Here is a 23042-nt window from a genome sequence, read left to right as displayed (position 1 = left end):
TTGGCAACGTTTTTGGGCTTTTTCTCTCCTTAGACTGTGGTCATTGATGCAAAACTGTGTATTTTATTGTATGTTTCTTTCTACATCTGACAAATAAAGCTAATGTTTATCTTGAAAACAAGCCCATATTGACCAAGTACCCATTTACCAGCACTTGGTCTGTAGTCTTCTATGCCTTAGTGGTTCAAATGTTTGTTCGTGTACAACCAACTGCCACCTTTGTGTTAACATCAGTAATATGAATAGCCATCTTCAGCCTGTCTTTCCTTTTGTGTCACTCAGTGCAACAAAAATCCCCTCAGATCTTTGAGTGCTGGAGTGGTTACTGGCTCCATTGCAACTCCTCAGGACACTTGCTCTGTCTTGGCCATTTTGCTTATTTCACTAGGCCCCACTCAACCGCTCCCCACCAAAACGTTACCTTGTTTACCATTGTATCTCATCGATGTCCCCACTCCTGCCCTTGCCACCTGCAGTCCCCGTTCCATTCCTCTTCTTTCTTTCCCTGCTAATATAGTTATTAGTGAAGCAGGTCTCGGTGATGTTGCAGCTGAAATCTGTTCTCTCACTCACTAAGATCATAGCTGATTAAATAAACATTGAAACATAAGTGTAGAGAAAAGGACAGGAGTTGGACTTCCATCATAACTGATCCCCTTTTAGAACAGAATTTGCACTCCCTGTATCCCTTGAGGCACAGGGTGGGGGGAGTGATGCGTGGAGGGGGGTGGAATGGGTGTGAGATGCAGAGAGGAGGATATGTATAGAGAGGAGGGGGATAAAAACAGTCTTTTGGTCCCAATTTTTGACACATTTCTCCTGTGAACAGTGTGTAACACTTCAGATGCTTCTCTTCTCCCCCCCCCCCCCCCCCCCAGACTCTCCCTCATCCAGTGTCAGCTGCTGTGCGTGCAGCCCCCTCCAGTCTACACTAGTCTGCCAGGCGTTCCCTCCATCCTCATGGTCATGGTCATTCAGACAACTTGTCCTCCATCCCAAGGTGAAGCATTAGACAGCCCATTTTATTGTGTCTACACTGGACACTTCCTAATCAAGAGCTTACTGAAATAGAAGTCACTGGGATGGGGAGCTAGGAGGTGCTTTTCACCGCAGGATCTCTTGTGACAGATCTCGGAATGTGTAGATTTAGATAATGTAATGCAGACAATATAAACTTTCTGAATGAACTTTACTTTTCAGCTTGTAGAATCTTTGCCAGCCACCTTTAGCGTGTGTCTGGTTACAAGTCTTTCTGTCAGTGTGAGTTTGTCCTGCTACTTTGAGTTGAGCCTACCTCATCGCCTTTGTGACCTCAGCTGAAGGGGGGACAAAGGGTGTGCAGGCTTTGCCACAGGAGCTTGGCTGGTGTAAGCCACAAGCTCAGGCCTGAGTGGAGTAGTGTATTAATATGCAATCCTTGCTTTCTCACAAGATTTTGGAACTGAGAACAAGCAAAGAACACAAGGAAAGAAAACTGATGCTTCAGGATGTTTTTGGATTTGAGAAGTGAGTTTGTGGGGAACTGGAGGCCACACTCTTTTGTGGTTCTTGGAAAGGTGGACCTTGAGTAAGGGTGAAGTGGTTTCATTCGTAGAATGAGATTTCTGTGAACATGTGGGAAGCAGAAGAAGGTTTAACAGTCTGCTGTCTGCAGCACTGACACATCTGTACTTCATTTATTTCCACCCTGGAAATATTGTGTGTTCAGAGCTGCCCGGGCACATGTGCTGGAGGGATCCTGGTGTAACTCTGTTAGGTTACTCTATAACCTGTATCGCCTGAAAGAACATCCCTCGCCTTCATAAGTACTGTCTTTAATGACAAAGCTGGCAAGTGCTGGAAGTGCTTAGCACCTCTTCGCCTGCTGTTTCTTCCATTGTCTGCTGTCCTCTCCTGTTAGTTTCCTTCCTTCAGCTCTTTTCCTCTTCCACCCTCGCTCCTCGCTGTTGCTTTGCGGTGGGCGCCGATACTTTCTTTTTGCCAGTGGGGGGAGGGGGGGTCGTTGCTTGCTGCTGGTTACGCACGGGAGGGAGGGGAGCTGGGGGGGACTTTGGGGTTCTAGCATTTAACTGTCGTTCATTCTTTGGGGCACTCCTGTGAAGAACAAGCATTTCAGGATGTATATTGCATACACTTCTCTGACATTAAATCTACCTTTGAAACCTTTGAACTTCTTATCCATTCCCTCTCCCACTCTCACCCACCACCTTATTCTGGCTTCTGCCCCTACATTTCCAGTCCTGACGAAAGGTCTGAGCCAGGAACATCGACTATTTCTTCCCCTCCATAGATGCTGCCTGACTTGCTGGGTTCCGCCAGCATTTTGGGTGTTGCTCAGTGTTTTCTGGTTTTATTTTTGATTTGCAGCATCTGCAGCACTTTACTCTTGTATCACAGCCTTTAGCAGCCCTGTGTTTTTCCCCTGACAAAGAAGAAAAAGACAGTGATTGATTTGAGCTTAAGTGTTGTGACAAAATAATCCCTTTATTATTCTATACTCAGAGGCTACTTTATTGGGTGCACCTTGTTAATGCAAATACCTAATCAGCCAATCATGTGGTAGAAGCTCAATGTATGAAAGCATGCAGATGTGTCAAGAGGTGCTGTTGTTCAGACCAAACATTAGAATGGGTAAGAAAATTGATCTGAGTGACTTTGACAGTAGATGATTGAGTTTAGAACGAATGGTAGAAAAAGCACAAAACACCCAGTGAGCAGCAATTCTGTGGGTGGAAACGCCTTGTTAATGAGAGAGGTCAGAGGAGAGTTTCAAGCTGACAGGAAGGTGACAGTAACTCAACCACGTGTTACAATAGAGGTGTGCCAAAGGCCATCTCTGAATGCACCACACCTTGAACCTTGAATTGGATGGGCTAAAGATAGCAGCAAAAGACCACAAGCATGCACTCACGGGCCACTTTATTAGCTATTAATAAAGTGGCCATTGAGGGTACTGTGCTGTGCGAAAGTCTTGGGCATCCTAGAGTTTTTATAGAAATTTTGTTTAACATTTTTTGTCTTCTGCATTAGTGTGTCAGTAGAAAACAGCAAATTTTAGATTTCCAAACATTCACTTTACAAAAAGTTAAGTGTTAGAGAAAGTTTTGTATTTTGTTAAAGAAAGTAACATATTAAGTAATAGACCACTTATCAGATAAAAATTTGATTATGTTGTCGTTATGTAGCCCAGTGCATGATTAAACAAAGATAACAAACAGATCAATGACATCATGAATGAACTAAGCTGATTAACTGAAACATAATGGTGTAGGAGGAGTCAAACTGGGTGAAGGACAACCAGACTAAAAAGAACATTTTGAACTTGGCTCACAAGGGACCTCTAGGTGGACATTTGGGAGTAAAGAAGACAGTAGATAGGGTTATGAAAGATTTTTATTGGCCAAATATGAGGAAGGATATTGTTGACTCTTGTAAAAGATGCCATACTTGTCAGGTGGTAGGAAAGCCAAATCAGGTTATCCCTAAGGCACCCCTCAGACCCATACCCGCCTTTGGGGAGCCTTTTTCCCGAATCATCGTGGATTTTGTAGGTCCTTTGCCTAGAACTGTGAGCGGGCGGCAGTACGTCATGACCATGATGTGTGCTGCTACTTGATTCCCGGAGGCTGTGCCCCTGGGGAACATTAGGACTCCTGCGGTAGTAAAGGTACTCATTAAATTTTTCACCACGGTAGGGTTACCTAGAGATATACAGTCAGATCAGGGGAGTACCTTCACATCCCATGCATTTCAGCAAATGTTGACACAGATGGGAGTTAAACAAATTCTAGCCTCTGCATAACACCCGGAATCTCAAGGAGCGTTGGAAAGATTCCACGCAACTTTAAAGACTATGATTAAAACTTACTGTCAGGAAAACACTCATGACTGGGATGATGCATTACCACTTCTGTTATTTGCAGTGAGGGACACGGTTCAGGAATCTCTGGGGTTCAGTCCATTTGAGCTTGTTTTTGGTCACAGGCCCAGAGGACCTTTAACCTTACTCAAAGAGAAATGGTCTAGTCCGTATGTGCAAGTCAATGTGATTGACTATGTTTTGAGGTTCCGTGAAAGTCTCCATAAAGTTTGCGAGTTCGCGAAGCAAACCCAGACTAAACTGAAACAGTGGTATGATAAACGAGCCCGAGAGCAAGAATTTCAAGTGGGTGATAAGATTTTGGTCCTGTTCCCTGTAGTTACCAACCCCCTACAGGCGAGGTTTCAAGGGCCGTACAAAGTGATTAAGAAAATAGACTCGCTGAATTATGTGATCAAAACACCTGATAGGTGAAAGCCGAGCCAGTTGGTTCATGTTAACATGCTAAAGGGTTATCATGATGCGACCCCCACGGTGGTCAGTGCTGTCGCGAAGACCGATGAGGCAGAAAGGATTGATAAGGAGGGGCCCAAGCGTTTTGAAAAGATAAGCATAGTACCCACCAGACTAGAGAACTATGTTATTTTGGCCAACTTAGCTGATAAAAGTCAGTCACTTGGAGCTTGAACAAAGAGAGCAACTGACACAGCTAATTAACCGGCATGCAGATTTATGCCCAGATGTTCCCAGAAGGTGCAAAGTAACAGAGCATGATGTTATTGTTACCTCAGCCCAGCCGATTAAACAATCCCCTTATCGGATGAATTTGGAAAAGAGCAAGCTAGTGGAAAAAGAAATTGAGCATATGCTAGCTGCTGGTATTATTCGTGAATCTTCCTCTGCATGGGCATCTCCATGCGTGGTTGTACCGAAGCCGGACGGGAGTATAAGATTCTGTACAGATTACAGAAAGGAGAATGCCATCACGCAATCAGATGCTTACCCTCTCCCCAGGGTGGATGATTGTATTGATAAAGTGGGTAAAGCGAGATACATCACTAAGATTGACCTGCTGAAGGGATACTGGTGTGTTCCTTTGCCTGACAGGGCTCGAGAAATTTCAGCCTTTGTCACACCATCAGGGTTTTATGAATACAATGTGTTGCCATTTGGAATGAAAAACGCTCCAGGGACATTTCAGAGAATGATCGACGCTGTGATTAAAGGGTTAACAAACACAAAGGCTTACATTGACGATGTAGTTTGGAGTGACACTTGGGATGAGCACATTGAAGCTGGGGAGAAACTGTTTAAACGAATGTCTGCAGCCCATCTCACAGTGAACCTCGCAAAGAGTGAGTTTGGCCATGCCACAATCACGTACCTGGGGTATGTGGTAGGACAGGGGCGATTGACTCCTGTGCAGGCTAAAGTACAGGCTATTTCCGAGGTTCCTGTCCCAACAAATAAGAGGGCATTGAGAAGGTTTTTGGGCATGGTGGGTTACTATCGAAAATTTTGTAAGAACTTTGCTGACATTGCCCTCCCGCTTACAAAGCTCCTACAGAAGGAAGTAAAATTTGAGTGGAGCAGTCCTTGTCAGGAAGCTTTTGAGAAGTTGAAAACCATATTGTGCCACCACCCTGTGTTAAAAGCACCTGATCTCTTGAAACCTTTCTCCCTGGCGACTGATGCAAGTGATGAGGCTGCAGGGGCGGATCACTGGAACACCCAGTGGCGTATTTCTCTCAAAAGTTCAATGTGCATCAGAGAAATTACTCCACTGTGGAGAAAGAATTGTTGGCACTTATCTTGGCAATACAGCATTTTGAGGTCTACATCTGTGCAGCACAGAGACCATTAATTGTTTATACTGATCACAACCCTTTGGTATTCTTGGCTAACATGAAAAATAAAAATAGGAGGTTATTAAGTTGGAGTCTGTTGTTACAGGAATTCGATATTAAAATACAACATGTAAAGGGCAGTGATAATGTACTTGCTGATTGTTTATCCAGATGTTAATTTGAATGTGTATCTGTATTATTCTTGTAGTTAAGACCACTTCTGTATTTTGTTAAACTCTGTAATTCAGTAATATGCTTTATTAGTTAATTTTCACTCTGGTGAAAATTTCTAGAAAGATGGGGGTGTTATGAGTGATGAACAGACCTGATGGTCAATGGGGTGCAGAGTTAACCATTCCCAACCCCCCCCCCCCCCGAGAACTATGAACTATTGCTGTTGCTATGCTGCTCATGAGAGAGAGAGAGAGAGATAAAGCCCAGGCAAGAACATTTGCTACAGATAAGAGGGGGAGAGAGACTGTTGATTTACTGTATTATGACTCTTCCTGGATTATTTACCTTCCACTACAAGGACTTTGCTCGTTAACATTCCTCAGGAGATAGCAGGAGTGGCCTGATTTGATGGACGCGGTCATTCAGAGTTGATGGATAGTTGAGACCCTGTGAGTGGGGATAAAAGACAGGTCTGGAGAGACACCCTTCAGACACACCAGTGGACACTGACTGAGTGTTGGGAACCCACAGAAAGGTGGGGGCTTCGGAGACCAAACCAGGAGATCGGTCAGTAAAGCTGTGTTACAGCAGGGCCGGTGGGGACTTGTGTGTGTGTCCACTCATGCCAGAGTGACGAGTCCACCACAGAAGAACGGTCTAGCTGAAGACCAGAGGGGTCATAACTGAATGGCCAAAAAGATACGACGGATTAAGAAAGCCACAAAAAGGTTTGCCTGACGCAGCTGTTGCTGTTACATCTCGCTCGCTCTCTCTCTCTCTCTCTCTAACGATTTCAATACAACAACCATAACCACCTCAGCATTTATGAACTGAACTCTGCTTTCCTATGGCAATTCATTTACCCCTAGACATCGATAGAGCTTGTTTATTATTGATTATTATTATTCCTACACTTTTAGGTTTATTACTGCTAACTTGTTTTATATGTATATTTGCATTTTTGATATTGTATTCTGTAGTTTACTAATAAACACCTTTAGTTTGGTACCACCAGACTCCAACGGATTCTTCTTTCTCTGCTGGTCAGACACCCAGTTACGGGGTACGTAACAATTAGCTATTAATAAAGTGGCCATTGAGGGTACTGTGCTGTGCGAAAGTCTTGGGCATCCTAGAGTTTTTATAGAAATTTTGTTTAATATTTTTTGTCTTCTGCATTAGTGTTAGTAGAAAACAGCAAATTTTAGATTTCCAAACATTCACTTTACAAAAAGTTAAGTGTTAGAGAAAGTTTTGTATTTTGTTAAAGAAAGTAACATATTAATTAATAAACAACAACACACACAAAATGCTGGTAGAACACAGCAGGCTAGGCAGCATCTATAGAAAGAAGCGCTGTCGACGTTTCAGGCCGAGACGTCGACAGCGCTTCTCCCTATAGATGCTGCCTGGCCTTCTGTGTTCTACCAGCATTTTGTGTGTGTTGTTGTTTGAATTTCCAGCATCTGCAGATTTCCTCGTGTTTGCGTATTAATTAATAGACCACTTATCAGATAAAAATTTGATTATGTTGTTGTTATGTAGTCCAGTGCATGATTAAACAAAGATAACAAACAGATCAATGCCACCATGAATTGAATGAACTAAGCTGATTAACTGAAACATAATGGTGTAGAAGGAATCAAAGTGGGTGAAGAACAACCAGACTAAAAGGTGAGGATGTAGCAGATGTGACAATTTGACCTTCAAATCATCAATTCTTACACCATAGCAAGAGTGAGCAGAGCAACAAGACACAAGGTGGTCATCCTGCATCAGCAAGATCTCTCCCAAGCAGAAATTTTGTAGCAGACAGGAATTTCATGATGTGCTATCCAAACTCTTCTGAAGAAACACAAAGAAACGGACATGGTTGAAGACCAGAGTAGAAGTGGTCAGCCATGGAAACTGAATGCAGCAGATGAGAGATACATCAAACTGACGCGCTGCTATCAGCTCTGAACTCACAGAAACCACTGGAATCCAAGTAGTCCCCTCTACTGTATTACTAAAAGTAGGCTTCATGGAAGAGTTGCCGCCAAAAAGCCATTCCTCCAAATTGTAAACGAAGGTATTTATGTACAAAAACACAAGGACTAGAGTGCTGAACAATAACAGCAAGTGCTCTGGACTGACAAGTCAAAATTTGAAACTTTTGCCTCAGACAGGAGGCAGTCTGTCCGTAGAAGGGCTGGAAAGTGCTACATGAATGAGTGTCTACAGCCAACAGCTAAGCACGGCGGAAATTCCCTGCAGGTTTGGGGCTGCATTTCTGCCAATGGAGATGGTGGTCTGGTCAGAGTTAATGGAATCCTCAATGCTATACAAAGTACAAGCAGATTCTCATCCATCATGCGATGCCATCAGGGAAGTGTCTGATCAGTCCCAACTTCATTCTGCAGCACTGCAATGACCCCAAACACGTGGCCAAGTTCATAAAGTGAAAAGACAAACAAGGAGTTCTGCATCAGATGGTGTGGCCTCCACCGAGCCCTGATATCAACATCATCCAGGCTGTCTGAGATTACCTGGAGAGACGGAAGCAAGTGAGGCAGCCAAAGTCTGCAGAAGAATTGTGGCAAGTTCTCCAAGATGCTCGGAACAACCTACCAGCCGATTTTCTTTTAAATCTGCATGGCACTGTACCTAAGAGAATTGATGCAGTTTTAAAGGCAAAGGGTGGTCACACCAAATATTGATTTGATTTATTTTTTGCTTACTGCTCTTTACAGTAATTTTCTGATATTTAGAAACTTTGCATTATTTTTGAAAGCATCTGCTCTTTACAGAATTTTTTTTACATGTGCCTAAGACTTTTGTGCAGTATTGTATGAGCAGACCTTGGTCACAGAGCACTAAACTGGAAATGCGAAATAAAAGCACAATGCTTGAATTACTCGAAGGTCAGGCAGTATCCGCTAAGAGGGAAATGGAGTTGACATCTCTGCTTGATGACCTTGTGTCAAGTGAGGGTTCTAATCATTGACCTGATTATTTCTCACCAATGCTGCCTGACGTGTTATATTAGAGTGCCCTTTTTGCCTTTTACTTTAGCTTCGCCACTTTTCTCCTGTTCTAGTGGGGAGTACAGGAATGATTGTAGGGGCAGACATTTGAAAATCCACAAGCAAGGTCTGGCAAAAACATGCAAGTGCTTGAAAAATTCAGCAGATAGGCTCAAATGCTCCCCCTGGTGGTGGAGTTGTGGTTTCATGATCTGTTGAACAACCTTGCACAAGGCGGGAGGTGGAGTTGATCATATCACATGCAAGTCACTGCTATATTTGCATAGAACCTAATATTGGTGTGCGGTTGCAAAGAAGCTTTAATTCCTTTTCAAAGCAACTAAAATTATAATCTCTTATTGAGATAATCCCAGCTATCCAACGACACTGCCTTGCGCCTGCTGTAATCAGAATCAGACTTTAATCGCCAAGTACCTATGCACATACAAGGAATTTACTTCCGGCAGATGTTGTCTCTCTGCTCATAACAATAATAATGATAGATATAAATGAAAATATAGATTATACGTACAGGCAGTGCAATCCAAGTAATAGTTAGCTGACAGTTATCCGGCAGTTAACTGTTCAGCAAAGTGACCACAGTAGGGAAAAAACTTCTCCAGTGCCTATTAGTCTTAGTCTGGAGGGATCTGAAGCGCCTACCAGACGGAAGCAGATCAAACAGACCGTGCGCAGGATGGGAGGAGTCCTTTATGATGTTCCCCACCCTCTTCTTCAACCTGGAAGAGTACAGGTCCACAATAGAGGGCAGGGAGGCTCCAATAATCTCCATTTCTTTGCAAAAACATTTCATGCTTTCTGTGACCCCTTCCAGAACTCTGCATGCTGGGCACAGTCCACTCCCCCCACCACCCCTGTCCTATAGCTGATAGCTGTGACTTAATCATCAAGCTCTCCAATTCTGCCCCCACCATCATAAAGTTCTTTAAAGCTTCCATAGGTAGTGTTTAGTCACCTTTTAACACAATGTAAATTTTTGACAGAAATAACAAGATTAAAGGTATTATGTAAATATTTTTCCACCAGTGGGTGTATTTCCTCTAAACCTTACTTTGTCAATAAGTCTTATATTTGAAATGTTAATTAACTGATCTGCAAAGCCATCATCTGATGCTTTATGCTTAAGTTATTAATTTCTAACACCTGCCAATTTTGGTGCTCAGAAATGCATATTTTTGTCCCAAGTTTTTGAAATATTAAGTAGTCTTGTGCATGCTGCAGTTGAGTTCAGAGGTAAGACCTACAAGAGTCTTACAGGGCACGAGGGGGTTGATGTTTCCATCCCCTGACTAATTTGTCGAGGACAGTAGGATCAGCCAAACCTTTGGCCCAACTCGTCCACACCAGTAAGGGGTCATGGAGTTGCCCATCTGGGACTAGTGAGGAGAGAGGTGAAGAATCCTTAGAACGCTCAGTGCAAAGGGCTGGAGAAGTTCGCCCTCAATATTCTGGACAGAAATGGGGAATAAGTCATAGCCGAGGGGATAGTGCAGCACAGGAGAGGCCCTTTGACTCACAATGTGCCAAACCAATTAAGCTAATACCACCTAAAGGCTTCTCTGTGTAAATATTCCATGTCCCTCCATTCATGTGCCTATCTAAGAGCCTCTTAATTGGCTCCATCTTGTACCTTCACCACCACCACCCCACATTTCAGGCACCTGCCACTCTGCATTTGTGTGTGAGAGGGGTGGAGGAGGAGGAGAGAAACTTGCTCTGTACATCTCCTTTGAACTCCTCACCCTGTCATCCTAAATGCATGCTGTCTACTATTAGACACTTCTATCCTCTGGGTAGAGAGTCACAATCTTTTCCAATCTATGCCTCTCATAACTTTATCTATCAGGCCCCCTCCCCCCAGCCTCTGCTGCTCCAGAGGAAAAAAAAGTGTCCAACCTTGGATCTTTTCCCTGTAATCCAGGCAGCATTCTGGTAAATGGTCATATGGGGCTTGTGCAATAATGGATGGAAGAACAGGCCCAAGAGACTGAGCAAACTACTCCTGTTTTTAGTTTTGCCAGTGCTTTGGATGCTTAGATATTCAGCAGGATGTTAGACAGATGAAGAAACCGCACTTGTGGCACACAGGGCAACTATTCATTATAGTTGTTCTGTGCCCAAGCAAGTGACAAATGTCGGCTCACCATGGAGAGCTTCTGACAAATGATTATACTGAAGCCTGATGGTCAAAGCCAAGAGACTGGAGGCCAGAGTCCTGCCCTGGAGTTGGAAAGCTGACCATGTGGGAGGAAGAAAAGGAGCTGTCGTTTTGGTGCTTGTTGTGTTCTGCCGAACATTGTGAGCATGATATGTTGTCGCTGGAATTGTGATGGTATTGGGTTTGCTGACCCTGAAGTTCTAAACTCAAATGAAGACTTTAAGCCCTATCAGATATAAATGGCTACAAATAACCTCACTAGAAGGAGATTATACTGGAATTATCAAATCTTCAAAGACTACTTCACTTCCCTGTTTATTCTCCATGGGGTGTTTAGCTGCCGATACCCACTGTTCAAGTGGTGGGTCCCTCCTCACTACCAAGGAGAAGATGCTTCCAGCTAATGAAGTAGTTTAAAACACAATTCATTTACTTTCAGTGACACACATCTAAACCCAAACAGCATTCTTAAAACACATTTAAAGCAATGTTTCTATCTAAGCATTTCTAAAAGAAAGGATAAACACGGGTACAATTCCTATAAACTAAAAAGACAAACCAACAATGCAGCTGAATGAATTGGCTGTCACAGAATCCAAAGCCAGAGGAATGGATTCTAGTTCACTCCCTGTTTCTTTCACGTTTCTAGATATCCCTACCCTTTTTCTCCACTTGGGTGACTTCACATGCATGTGATATTTCCTCAGATAACCTTTTTACACAAACTGTCTCAATGCATCTCGGAGATGCAGGCCACAACTAAAGCTGTAAATACTGTGAAGCTAGCTAACTTGAGTACATAAACCTTCTAACTATAAACACATCTTTTACTGATATGCTAAATGATACCATCCATCTGCTCTTCACGCTTCTTTGAACTAAGCAACTTAAGAGTCAGCTTTTCTATTTGAAACAAGCCAAATTAAACAACCCATTGTCTCATGTTCTTGGTCTTATATGGAGAGAGCATCTGTTAAGCTGCTTTATAGACAATACTTTGTTTTAACTTCAAACTGATTGCTCCTTGCAATTTACATTTTAAGAACTGGAAACTGACTCTTGGTTCTGACCAGAGACTAAATAAAACAGTATTAGTTTAAGTATTTACTTACAGCTGTTTGATCTTGCACATGGCAGCTGCTGTATTTAGAAAGCAGAGATTAGTAAACAACAAAAGGGCCCATAGGCCAAGTAGTGAATCACCATCACAGAGTATGTGGTGACACTTTCTCCTAGCACATCCCTAGGCAACTGGTACATTTTGTATGTTTTAATGCATGTGATAAATAAATCTGAATGCAATATTGAATCTTCAACATCCTAAGGTGCATTTTAGGAGTGGTTAGTGAACTCTGCTTAATACCAGGTCACAAGGAGAGATTGAGTCAGGAGAGTGCTTGCAAGGAGAGAGGAAGTATTGGCAGAGAATTTCCTGGTCTTGGGGCCTAGGCAGCTGAAGACACAGTTTGAGGATGTAGAGAGATCAGAAAGTGGAGGCCACACACCTTCCTCCTTGAGGAACTAGAGGTGGAGAGTATCAAAGCTAGGGGAGTGCAGTTGAAATCTGGACGTTTATTATCACTGACACGTATGAAATTTGTTGTTTTGCGGCTTCAATATAGTGCAATACATAAAAATACCATAACTCACAAGGAAGAAATGTATTAAAAAACTTGAGTGCAAAAAAAGTGAGCTGGTGTTCATGGGTTGGTTCATTTACGGAGGGCTATGTGCAAAGGAAGGGTTACTTTGGTCCTAGAGTAGGTTAAAATTCATTGCCACAGATGGCTGTAGAGGCCACGTCATTGGGTACATTTAAAGTGGAGGTTGATAGGTTCTCTATTGGTATGGGCATTAAAGGTTACGGGGAGAAAGCAGGAGAATGGGTTTGAGAGGGATAATATATCAGCTACGATGGAATGGTAGAGCAAACTTGATGGAATGGGCATATGGCCTACTTCTGTCCTTGTGTCTTATAGTCTAAAAGTTAGCACAGTGCCGGCCCTTCGGCCCATGATGTTGAGCCTATGTTCTAAGATCTGATTCCTCAATGCTGTCTTTACTGTTTTAGTCATTTGATTTGGGGTGTTGGGAGTGGGAAAAATAAGATACTAGTATATATGTTTAAAAGAAATACAATTTTTCTTTTCCAAAGTTGAGGAGGTTGCAAGTTGTGCTCCTGTTAGCACCGTTCAAAGGAGGACATCTCTCCCAGCTCCTGGCCCAAATCTGGGCAATGTCAGTCTTTGGAATATCCTGAAGAACAATATTGGTAAAGACCTGTCGAAGGTCTCCATGCCGGTCCAGCTGAATGAGCCGCTAAACACACTGCAGCGACTCTGCGAGGAGCTGGAGTTCACAGAGTTGCTGGACACAGCGAGCAGGACTGCCAATCCATTCGAACGCATGGTGAGTTCACCCATCTGTTCTGTGCGTTGAGTTAACTGGCTAGGTGCTGTCTGCCCTTCAGACGCAAAGAACTCCAATGTCTTCCTCTGTATGTATTTATCTTAATGAGCATAGATGTTACAATAATGCAATAATTACAATAACGTGCACCTCTAATCAGCCAATCATGTGGCAACAACTTGATGCATAAAAGCATCCAGGCATGGTCAAGAGGTTCAGTTGTTGTTCAGACCAAACATCAGAATGGGGAAGAAATGTGATCCAAGTGACTTTGACTGTGGAATGATTGTTGGTGCCAGATGGGGTGGTTTGAGTATCTCAGAAACTGCTGATCTCCAGAGTTTACAGAGAACGGTGCATAAAAAAACATCCAGTGAGTGGCAGTTCTGTAGGTGGAAACACTTTGCTAATGAGAGAGGTCGGAGGAGAATAGTCGAATTGGTTTAAGGTGACAGTAACTCAAACATCCACACTTGATAACATTGGTGTGTGGAAGAGCATCTCTGAACATACAACACATTGAACTTTGAAGTGGATGGGCTACAGCAGCAGAAGACCGCACGCACACTCACTCACTCACTCACTCACTCCTGTATCTTATAAAGTGGCCACTGTGTGCATTAGAACAGAAATCGTGTTTCAGAAAACACCTCAGTGGCTGCACTGCCAATTGAAATGTTCTGAAAGATGCTATAGAAATTCACATCTTCTAAGGCTAGTTTCTCAGCACTGGGACTGTTTCAGATCTCACTGAAACAGCTGGGAACTTTTAAGTTTAGTAAAATTAAAACACTGTCAACCATAATACAACAACCATACTTCCTTAACCATCATGTTCACTAAAGCTCTTTGGGGTAGGATATTAGTCGCCTTTGTACTGTCTGGACTTGGTGGTTCAGACACACAGCAATATGGTTGACCCTAAACTATAAGGGCAGTAAGTGGGTGATCTTGCTCGCAGTCCTTGTGTTCTGGAAATGAATGAAAGGGGTTGCTTCCTGGGTTGGTGTAAACCCTGAACAATATTCAATGGGAAGGCGATTCTGCAGGGAAAATGGAGGGGCTCTAATTCAGAACACATCCCAGAAAATGGGGTTTTAAGTGAGCCAGAATTTGCATTGGTGGCAGGGGAAGGGTAACAGAAGAGAGTACAGGCAGTCCCCGGGTTATGTACGAGTTCCGTTCCTGAGTCCGTCTTTAAGTCGGATTTGTACGTAAGTCGGAACAAGTACATCCGGTATTATTTAGCGTCAGTTAGTCAAACGTTTGTCTTAGTATATAGTATGTTTGTATATATTTTACCTTTCTATGCATATAAAACACTTAAGAAACATATGTATTCCAATAATTAAAGCACTGCGTTGCTTAGTAATAATTGTAGCTTTCATCGGGGCAGGGCCTTTCACATCCTCCATTATTCTCACTTTATCCTTTAAAATTGTTCCGATCGTTGACCAACTGTAGCCTAACGCTTTTCCAATGACTGATGGTGTTTCACCTCTTTCCAAACTCTTTATTATTTCCACTTTATTTTCAATCACGATCACTTCCTGTCAATGGAACAGAAACACTGCGGGTGGTGGGTCCCGACCTGCGCCAGCTCCCGAGGTCCGCTGGGTCCTAAAGACCACAGCACTGAATTCCCTGGGTGCTAAACTGCACCGCACTGAGCCAGGCTAAATGGGACAAGTGGGTTTGGGTATTTGATCCTCCACAATATTCCGCGTGGGAATTTAAACTGGAGGTGGCAGTGTATTTTTTTACGAGGTCGAGTTGTGAGCTCGACATCAACCCGGCACAGATGGTACAGGAGTCACTGGATCGAAATCAACCCGGCACGGGAGCGGTCTGTCACTGGATCGAACTTGGGAACCTCCATTCTCCAGCCCGGCGCTGATCTCACTGCGCCACTAGCCGGAACGGGTGGGGCGGGGTCAGGGTGAATCTTGCTAAGAAAAATTTAAGCCAAATACAAAGTTAAACACTCAACACAGTGTCAACGGCAACGACTGAAAATAACGGACGGCATCGCGATCCGACTTAAAATGGCGGACGGCGTTCTCCTTCCTCGGTTCGTAAGTACGAGTTGTCCGTAACTCGGGGACTACCTGTATGCAAATATAAGGATTATATTAAATGAGACTTTGTTGCAATTTTTTTATAAATTGAAATTCTGTGAAATCTTCAAGTGAAAACAAAAATGAACACTTCAAAATTTAGAGATGACCAAGAAACTGGACAAAAACCATTGATAAAAGTTGACAGGTCTGCTTGGACATACTGTGCATCAAATGGGATTTTATGGAGTGGAGAAAATGGGGAATCAAGTTCTGCAGAAGGGACAGGACTTTAGAAGTGGGACTTTTGGATATTGCTGCAAGTTTGTATAATTCAGAGTGCAGGAGGTTTGAGATGAGAGTGGCACTTTGCAACCCCTCCCTCAGCCTCGCATCTCTTACAGTTCGATCCTTTCTCCCTATAGGTTTACGTCGCTGCCTTTGCTGTATCGGGCTATGCCTCAGCTTATTACAGAGCACGCTGCAAGCCGTTTAACCCCGTTCTTGGCGAAACGTATGAATGTATGCGAGAAGACAAGGGCTTCCGGTTTATTGGAGAGCAGGTATTCCTATATGTAGATCATTTCCCTTATTTTTTTCCCCCTCCTTCAGATCTTGGGGTTTGAGTCAGGTCAACAGAGGAGGTTCATGAGAATGATCCCGGGGATAAAAGGGTTAACGTGAGGAGCATTTGATGGCTTTGGGGTTTGTACTTGCTGGAGTTTAGAAGAATGAGGGTAGGGATCTCATTGAAAACTTTTGAATATTGAAAGGCCTAGATAGAGTGGATGTGGAGAGTATACTTTCAATGGTGGTGAACCTAGGACCAAAGGGCACAGCCTCAGAATACAAAGTCATCTCTCTAAGAACAGATGAGGAGGAATTTCTTTAGCCAGAGGGTGGTGACTCTGAAATTCATTGCTACAAATGGCTGTGGAGGCCAAGTTGTTGGGTATATTTAAAACAGAGGTTGATGGGTTCTCATAAGGGTGTCAAAGATTACGAGGAGAAAGCAGGAGAATAGGGGCAAGGGATAATAAATCAGCCATGATGGAATAGTAGAGCAGACTTGATGGACTGAATGGCCTAGTTCTGTTCCTATGTCTTATGGTCTTAATTAAGTCATTATTGGCGCAGGTTGTTCCAGTTGAATGAGTGACTGAAGGTACCTTGACCACTAGCCCTTAGGTTGTAAGGTAGGGCTGTGAGCTGTATTAAATTAAACCATCCAGCTATGGGAGACTGTGGCACTAGCTGATCCAGTCCAATTTTTTTTAGCAAGGGCATTGGAGCAAAGTACGTTATTACTGATCTTCTCCAGTACTATCCTTCCAATCTAGGTTGTGGTAGATTCATGTACACCTCTACCCTACCCTTCCAAGAGCTGCCTCGCCTGAAGTCAACTCAAGCCTATTGGCAGTCTGAGTGACAAATATCCAGCCTGTGCTACACCGTAACTTATTCTTGTCAGTCGTCAAGACCATATGACATAGGAGCAGAATTAGGCCATTCGACCCATTCAATCTGCTCCACCATTCCATCATAGCTGATTTATTATCCCTCTCAACCCCATTCTCCTGCCTTTTCCCTGTAACCTTTGACAGCCTTACTAATCAAGAAACCATCAACCTCCGCTTTAAGTATACCCAATGACTTTGCTTCTACAGCAGTCTGTGATAGTAAGTTCCACAGATTCACCCCTGTATAGCTAAAGAAATTCTTCATCTCTGTTCTAAAGGGCCACCTTTGTACTATGAGGCTGTGCCTTCTGGTCCATATTGTTGTTGTTGAAACAAGTTGGGGCTATACTGCTGATCATCCTAAGACCCAGTAAAACTGTTGGAAAGACCCCATGTGCTCAGCAGCATCTGTGGGGAGAGAAACCTGGTTAATGTGTCGGTGTGAAACCTTTCACCCAAGCCTACTTTCTCTCTGCTCTACACAGTCTGCCACCTTAGTTACCCCATGTTACAGATTGGACAGAGGTACACTGGACTCTACTGTGACCTGCAACACAAGAAAATAGGATTAAGCTTCTCAAGTCTGCCCCATCCTTTAATATGATCGAGGTTGATCTACACTGTCCTGGGTTCCTCTTTGGGGAAATTCCCCACAATCCTCAATCTTTTAAATATCTATTTCCACCTTAAATATCTAGTGATCTGGCCTTCAGCACCTGCAGGGGTAGGAAAGTCCAGAGGTTTGCTCCCCTCTAGAGGAATAAATTTCTACACACCCCAGTGAAATGCCCTGGTTCATATTTTTACTGTTGTGCTGTATATATTTCATTTAGCAGTCTGTTCTGCTTTCAACCTGTTTGGGTTATTGACAATGAGGAATATCTGCCATCTGATTAGGATGGTAGAACGGCGAGGAAGTGTTTCTGATGAGGGACACTAAGGTTGGGCTTGGGGCTTTTGGTTTGGTGGGAGATGAAGAGGGAAGACACTGGGGAGAACCAGTTGTAGGATACGACCCAGTGGCAGACCAGTTTGTTCAAGATGGATTGCGAGCGATGTTCGGAAGGTGGTGTGTGTTCTCACGCTGACCGAACGCCCAGTGTGTGAGTGACAGAGAAGTTCAAGATGAGCTCCAACTTGCGCATGTTTGACTGGTTGATTAAAATGGGCCCTTTTCTGTTGTCCTTTACTAACCCTTAAGTTAAGATTCATAAATATTCCTTCACTTGTGTGCAGTGTACTGTCTCATTTAGTGGCACTAATTTGTAACAGGGTTTGGGGGTGGGAGAGCCGTCTCAATCTCGTGAGTTTGGCGGGACCAGTAGACTTGCGTAGCCAAGGAAACCTGGGGTTCTAAGTGAGTGACTTGTTTGGTATATGACGTTTGGGAAGTGTAAATGAGAGCAAAGTCTAGTGCTGAAGAAGTCGCTCTGGGCTGCTGTGTCCCCTGCCCGAGGTGGAGACGAGCCTGTTGTGTTGTCTCTGTCTGTAGCACTTGCAGGTTGCCTGTAGCACATTCCTAGGTTGTGTTGGTTGTTAACACAAATGACACATTTCACTGTATGTTTTGATGTACATGGATTAACTGCATCAGAGTCTGAAAAAGAGGGGCCTTCGGGGAAAAGGAGGAGGGTGGTGAAGGGGAAGGCGGATCACTCCTGATGTAACACCTCCCATCATGCTTCCTGTCTTTCTGCAGGTTAGTCATCACCCGCCGGTCTCGGTCTGCCATGCTGAATCGGAAAACTTCATCTTCTGGCAAGGTTAGCAGCGTCAGGGAGTGGGAACAACAACATCGGGGTGGGAGAGGGAAGGGATTAACAGCCTTGTGCTGAGTTCCCAGTTATTTTTCTCTTTTTCATGATTGACGATGACTTGCTCTGTCTCTGGTTCTCTGGGTTCTGAGGTAACCGACGAGGCCATTGAGGGATCTGCAAACTTTCACCGAGGGGGCAGAAATGCTGACGGTCTGGGTAGGTGGTTTTTGGGTGGAGTAACCCTCCCACCGTTGGCACAGGGCTCCAGTGAGTTCCCAGTACCGCCCCATGATGTTCCTTCACTGAGGTATCATGGTCCAGCACCTCACTGAGGATATTGCATTTTTTTTCCCGTGGGATCTCGCCGAGTGGGTCCTTCGGTTCAGAATTGTGAGTCTGCTTCAGGAGGCATGCAGTAAAGATGATGGAGCTCAGTGGGTCAGGCAATGTCTGTGGAGGAAAATGCGAGTGAAGCAGCCTGCACTGGGTAGCCATTTGGGTGGAACTAGGGCCTCAGTGCTGAGGGTGTTGGTCTGGGGGAGGGCACTGGCATTGGTTTGCTTCTCCCACACCCCCCCCCAGTAAATTTGGAGAATGCTGCAGAGCTGGTGTTGGTGGCCAAGTCTCAAGCAGGTGGGAGAGTAGGGATCACTGCCGCCCAGTGAGCCATGAGCTTGTGCCAAGACTGAGGTCTTAATCAAGCAAAGGTTGTTCTGATGTATTGAGGGCAGACATGAATTCCACCAATAATGTCAGAGTCGGGGACTAAGAACTGGAGACGGCCTGCCCATGGGGTTGGTGTGTGAGTAGGTGGGAAAGGGGATTGTTTTGCTGTTGCTGCTTGTGTTGTAATGCTGAACACTGGGCAGGCTGTGTTAGCACCGAGAGGTGTGGTGACACTTGCAGGCTGCCCCCAGCAAATCCTTGGGTGTGTTGGTTGTTAACTCAAAAAACGCATTTCGATGTCCACGTGATAAATAAGTTTGAATCTAATATCTGCCTTTGCCAAGGGGTTGGTTAGGGTTTTCTGGGTTGTGTTGTGAATCTTCATCGTCAGAGGGGAGGTCAGACAGAACCTTTATCCTGCAGATGTTGCGTGTACAGCCCATTCTCTAGTAAGAGTCTGTCAGTCCTCTCACTATTAATCAGTCTCTTGAGTGCGACCATCAGTGAGCGTTGCTGAGGTTTGAGTGAACTTGGCTCTGAGGTGTAGTCACTGTAGGTGGAATGGTTTCCCGTTTACTTAAGGTCAGCTCCACTCCCATGGTAAGATGGTTGTGGTGAGAAAGTTTGAGAGAAGTCTTCGGGACGCTTGACTTCTGCGGTTCCTTCTCCTGCTGGCATTTTCCTGGATCACCACTAGATGGTGGTGGCACTCCATATGTGGATGAGGCTCGTTCTGGAGATTCAGCACGATAACAGGTCTTTCTGGCCCAATCAGTGTTTGCTTCCCAATCAATTAATTAATCATGCAATCCATTAATCTACTCAACGCATACATCTTTGGAATGTGGGAGAAAACCTATGCGATCTTGGATCAAAAATGCAAACACCTTACAGACAGTGGTGGGATTGAATCAGGGTCCCCGGCTCTGTGATAGCATTAAACTAACAGCTATGCTACCCTGCTGCCCACTCTGCAGGACTGTAGACTGCTCTGAATGATTCCATCATCCACTAATCTTTAATTTGCACCTTTGCAAAGGGATGCAATAATTCACAAGAGCGAGCCTTTTGTTTTTACTGTGGCTTAACTAGGCAGTGCACAGGCTGCAGATTCCAGCTCCTGGGCTTTGCTGTCTGTCATCTCAGAAGAATTTGAGCCCTTCACTGAATTTGTCAGGGAAGTGTTTGCTGGCTTATCACAGGCTTTGGTAGTCCACTCACTGCAAGTACCCACAAGCATCTCCAGAGGGCACCCAGTGGTTGAAGAGACAAAACCATGCGGGATGCAGGTGGACATGTGACAATGAGGATGCAATATGGAAATATCAGATGTTAGAGGGCTTTAAGATGGTGGGGGGGGGGGTGGATCTTCAAGAAGATTAATGAGGCAAGTTTTTATTTGTTTTGCACATTGATAGATGCTAGGAGTACACTGCTAGGGAAGAGGTGGAAGCAAGCATTGGTCATGCATTTTAGTAGAAAAAAATAAAGTTGCAGATTATTTTCTAAATGGGGAACAAATTCTGAAATCGGGGTGCAAAGGGACTTGTCCTTGTGCAGGATTCCCGAAAGGTTAACTTGCAGGTTGAGTGGTCTTAAGGAAGACATGCAATGTTAGAATTCATTTAGAGAGGACTAGAAAAAACAACAAGGATGTGATGCTGAGGCTTTGTAAGGCATTGGTCAGACTGATTTGGAATATAGTGAGCAGCTTGTGGCCCCTTAAGAAAGGAGGAGCTGGCATGAGAGAAGCTCCAGAGGAGGTTCAGGAGAATTATTCTGGGAATGAAAGGGTCAATGTATGAGGAGCGTTTGGCTCTTGGCCTGTTCTTGCTGGAGTTTAGAAAAATGAGTGGGGGATCTCATTGAAACCTGCCAACTTTTGAAAGACCTAATGGTGGATATGGAGAGGATGTTTCCATAAGTGGAACAGTCTAGGACCAGAGGGCACAGCTTCAGAATAGAAGGACATCTCCTTAAAACAGGTGAGGAGGAATTTCTTTAGCCGGGGGTGATGAATCTGTGGAATTATTTGCCACAGATGGCTGTGGGGGTTAAGTGAATGGGTATATTTAAAGCAGAGGTTGATGGGTTCTTGATTAGTATATCAAAGGTTATGAGGTGAAGGCAGGAGAGTGGGGTTGAGAGGGATAATAAATCAGCCATGATGAAATACCAGAGAAGACTCAGTGGGCTGAATGGGCTGATTTTGCTCCCACGACAGCTCGACAGTGGATACAATCACACTGGCTTTCCACTCAGCCTTGGACCACTTGGACATCAGCAATTTCTACGTCAGGCTGCTGTTCATCAATTACAGCTCAGTGTTCAACACCATCAAATCGTCAGTGCTATCAACAAATTTCCAAGCCTCTGCCATGAGATCTCTGAATGTTCATGAGCACTATCTCGTTATTCCTCTAACTCTCACAAGGTTGAGAGGGATAATAACTCAGTCATGATGGAATAGCAGAGCAAACTGAATGGGCTGAATGGCCTAAATCTGCTCCCATCTCTTGTCTTTTTGCACTATTTATTTTTATTATAACTTATTATGCCTGCACTGTACTGCTATCATAAAACAGCAAATTTCATGACCAATGTCAGTGACAATAAATCTGATCCTGTGACTCTTCCCCTTCTGTTTTCAGACGTGAGGTGGAAGAACAAGTTCTGGGGCAAATCCCTTGAGATCGTCCCCGTCGGGATGGTAAACGTGAGCTTGCCAACGTGAGTAGCTAAGTTTTCAAATCCCTCCTGTAGAACAAATGAAAGGTAACTGTTTGGAGAGGCAGGACCAGAGGTCACAGGTTCAGTCTGGCCAGTTACCCACCAGTGAACACACCCCTACCTTCAATGTACAGAGCAGGAGCACAGAGGGTCAAGGTTCAGCAGCTTACACTTTCAATAATCTCGCTGTGCTGTGCCCTGTCCAAGGCTCTGCCAACTCCAACCGCTCCCTGAGGAGCAGCAATCTCCCCATCCCCTCCACCACCTCTCACTCTCCACAATCCAGCCAACTCCAGGCTCCTGTGGACTCCCCCACCTTTTCCAGCCCCAACCCTCTTCCACTGTCAATGGGCCCACTGATCCCAAAAACAGTGCCTTTTGTCTCCCTGCTCAGTGGTGCCGCCCAGCCTCTATTAGCCCATCTCTTCTCCCGGCTACCGCACACCACGCTCCCATCTTCTTCGGCCCACTTTAGTCTCTGGATTCCATATTCCAACTGGCTGTGCATCTCCAGTGACGCAAGTTTAATGCTGACGCCTGGCGCTGTCTGTGTGGAGTGTGCAGGTTCTCCCTATGACTGAGTGAACATCCTCCCAGATGCTCAGACTTTGGCGCGCCACGGTAGTGTAGTGGTTAACGCACCGTTACCTGCCACTGTCTGTGAGGAATTTGTATATGCTCCCTGCGACCATGTGGATTTCCTCTGGGTGCTCTGGTTTCCACCCACATTCCAAAGTAAGTTGTGGGCATGGTATGTTAATGCCAGAAGCGTCAGGACACTTGCAGGCTGCTCCTCAGACTGTGTTGGTCATTGAAGCAAACAACGCATTGCACTGTTTCGATGTACATATGATACATAAAGTACTCAGTTTACAGCTGCTGCCACACCTTTGCAATCTAACACCTTGTGTCCACCACACTCTGTGTAGACACAGAAA

The 23042-nt window shown here is 44.4% G+C and overlaps 1 protein-coding gene across 5 annotated transcripts in view; it reads left to right on the top strand.

Moving 5' to 3' along the window:
* Positions 1-23042, top strand: part of LOC140741325 (oxysterol-binding protein-related protein 7-like) — a 123836-nt gene that overhangs the window by 81149 nt on the left and 19645 nt on the right. For all 5 annotated transcript variants that reach the window (XR_012102046.1, XR_012102048.1, XR_012102045.1 and 2 more), the window contains 4 exons: positions 13181-13434; positions 15917-16054; positions 18651-18714; positions 22026-22104. Coding sequence is in view for 1 of the 5 variants with exons in the window: in XM_073071409.1 (XP_072927510.1) it covers positions 13181-13434; positions 15917-16054; positions 18651-18714; positions 22026-22104 (535 nt within the window). In the remaining 4 variants the exon portion in view is untranslated. The remainder of the gene's footprint in view (positions 1-13180; positions 13435-15916; positions 16055-18650; positions 18715-22025; positions 22105-23042) is intronic.

The sequence above is a fragment of the Hemitrygon akajei genome, chromosome 18, assembly GCF_048418815.1.
Source record: "Hemitrygon akajei chromosome 18, sHemAka1.3, whole genome shotgun sequence".
NCBI lineage: Eukaryota > Metazoa > Chordata > Chondrichthyes > Myliobatiformes > Dasyatidae > Hemitrygon > Hemitrygon akajei.
This window is presented reverse-complemented; position numbering and strand designations above follow the sequence as displayed.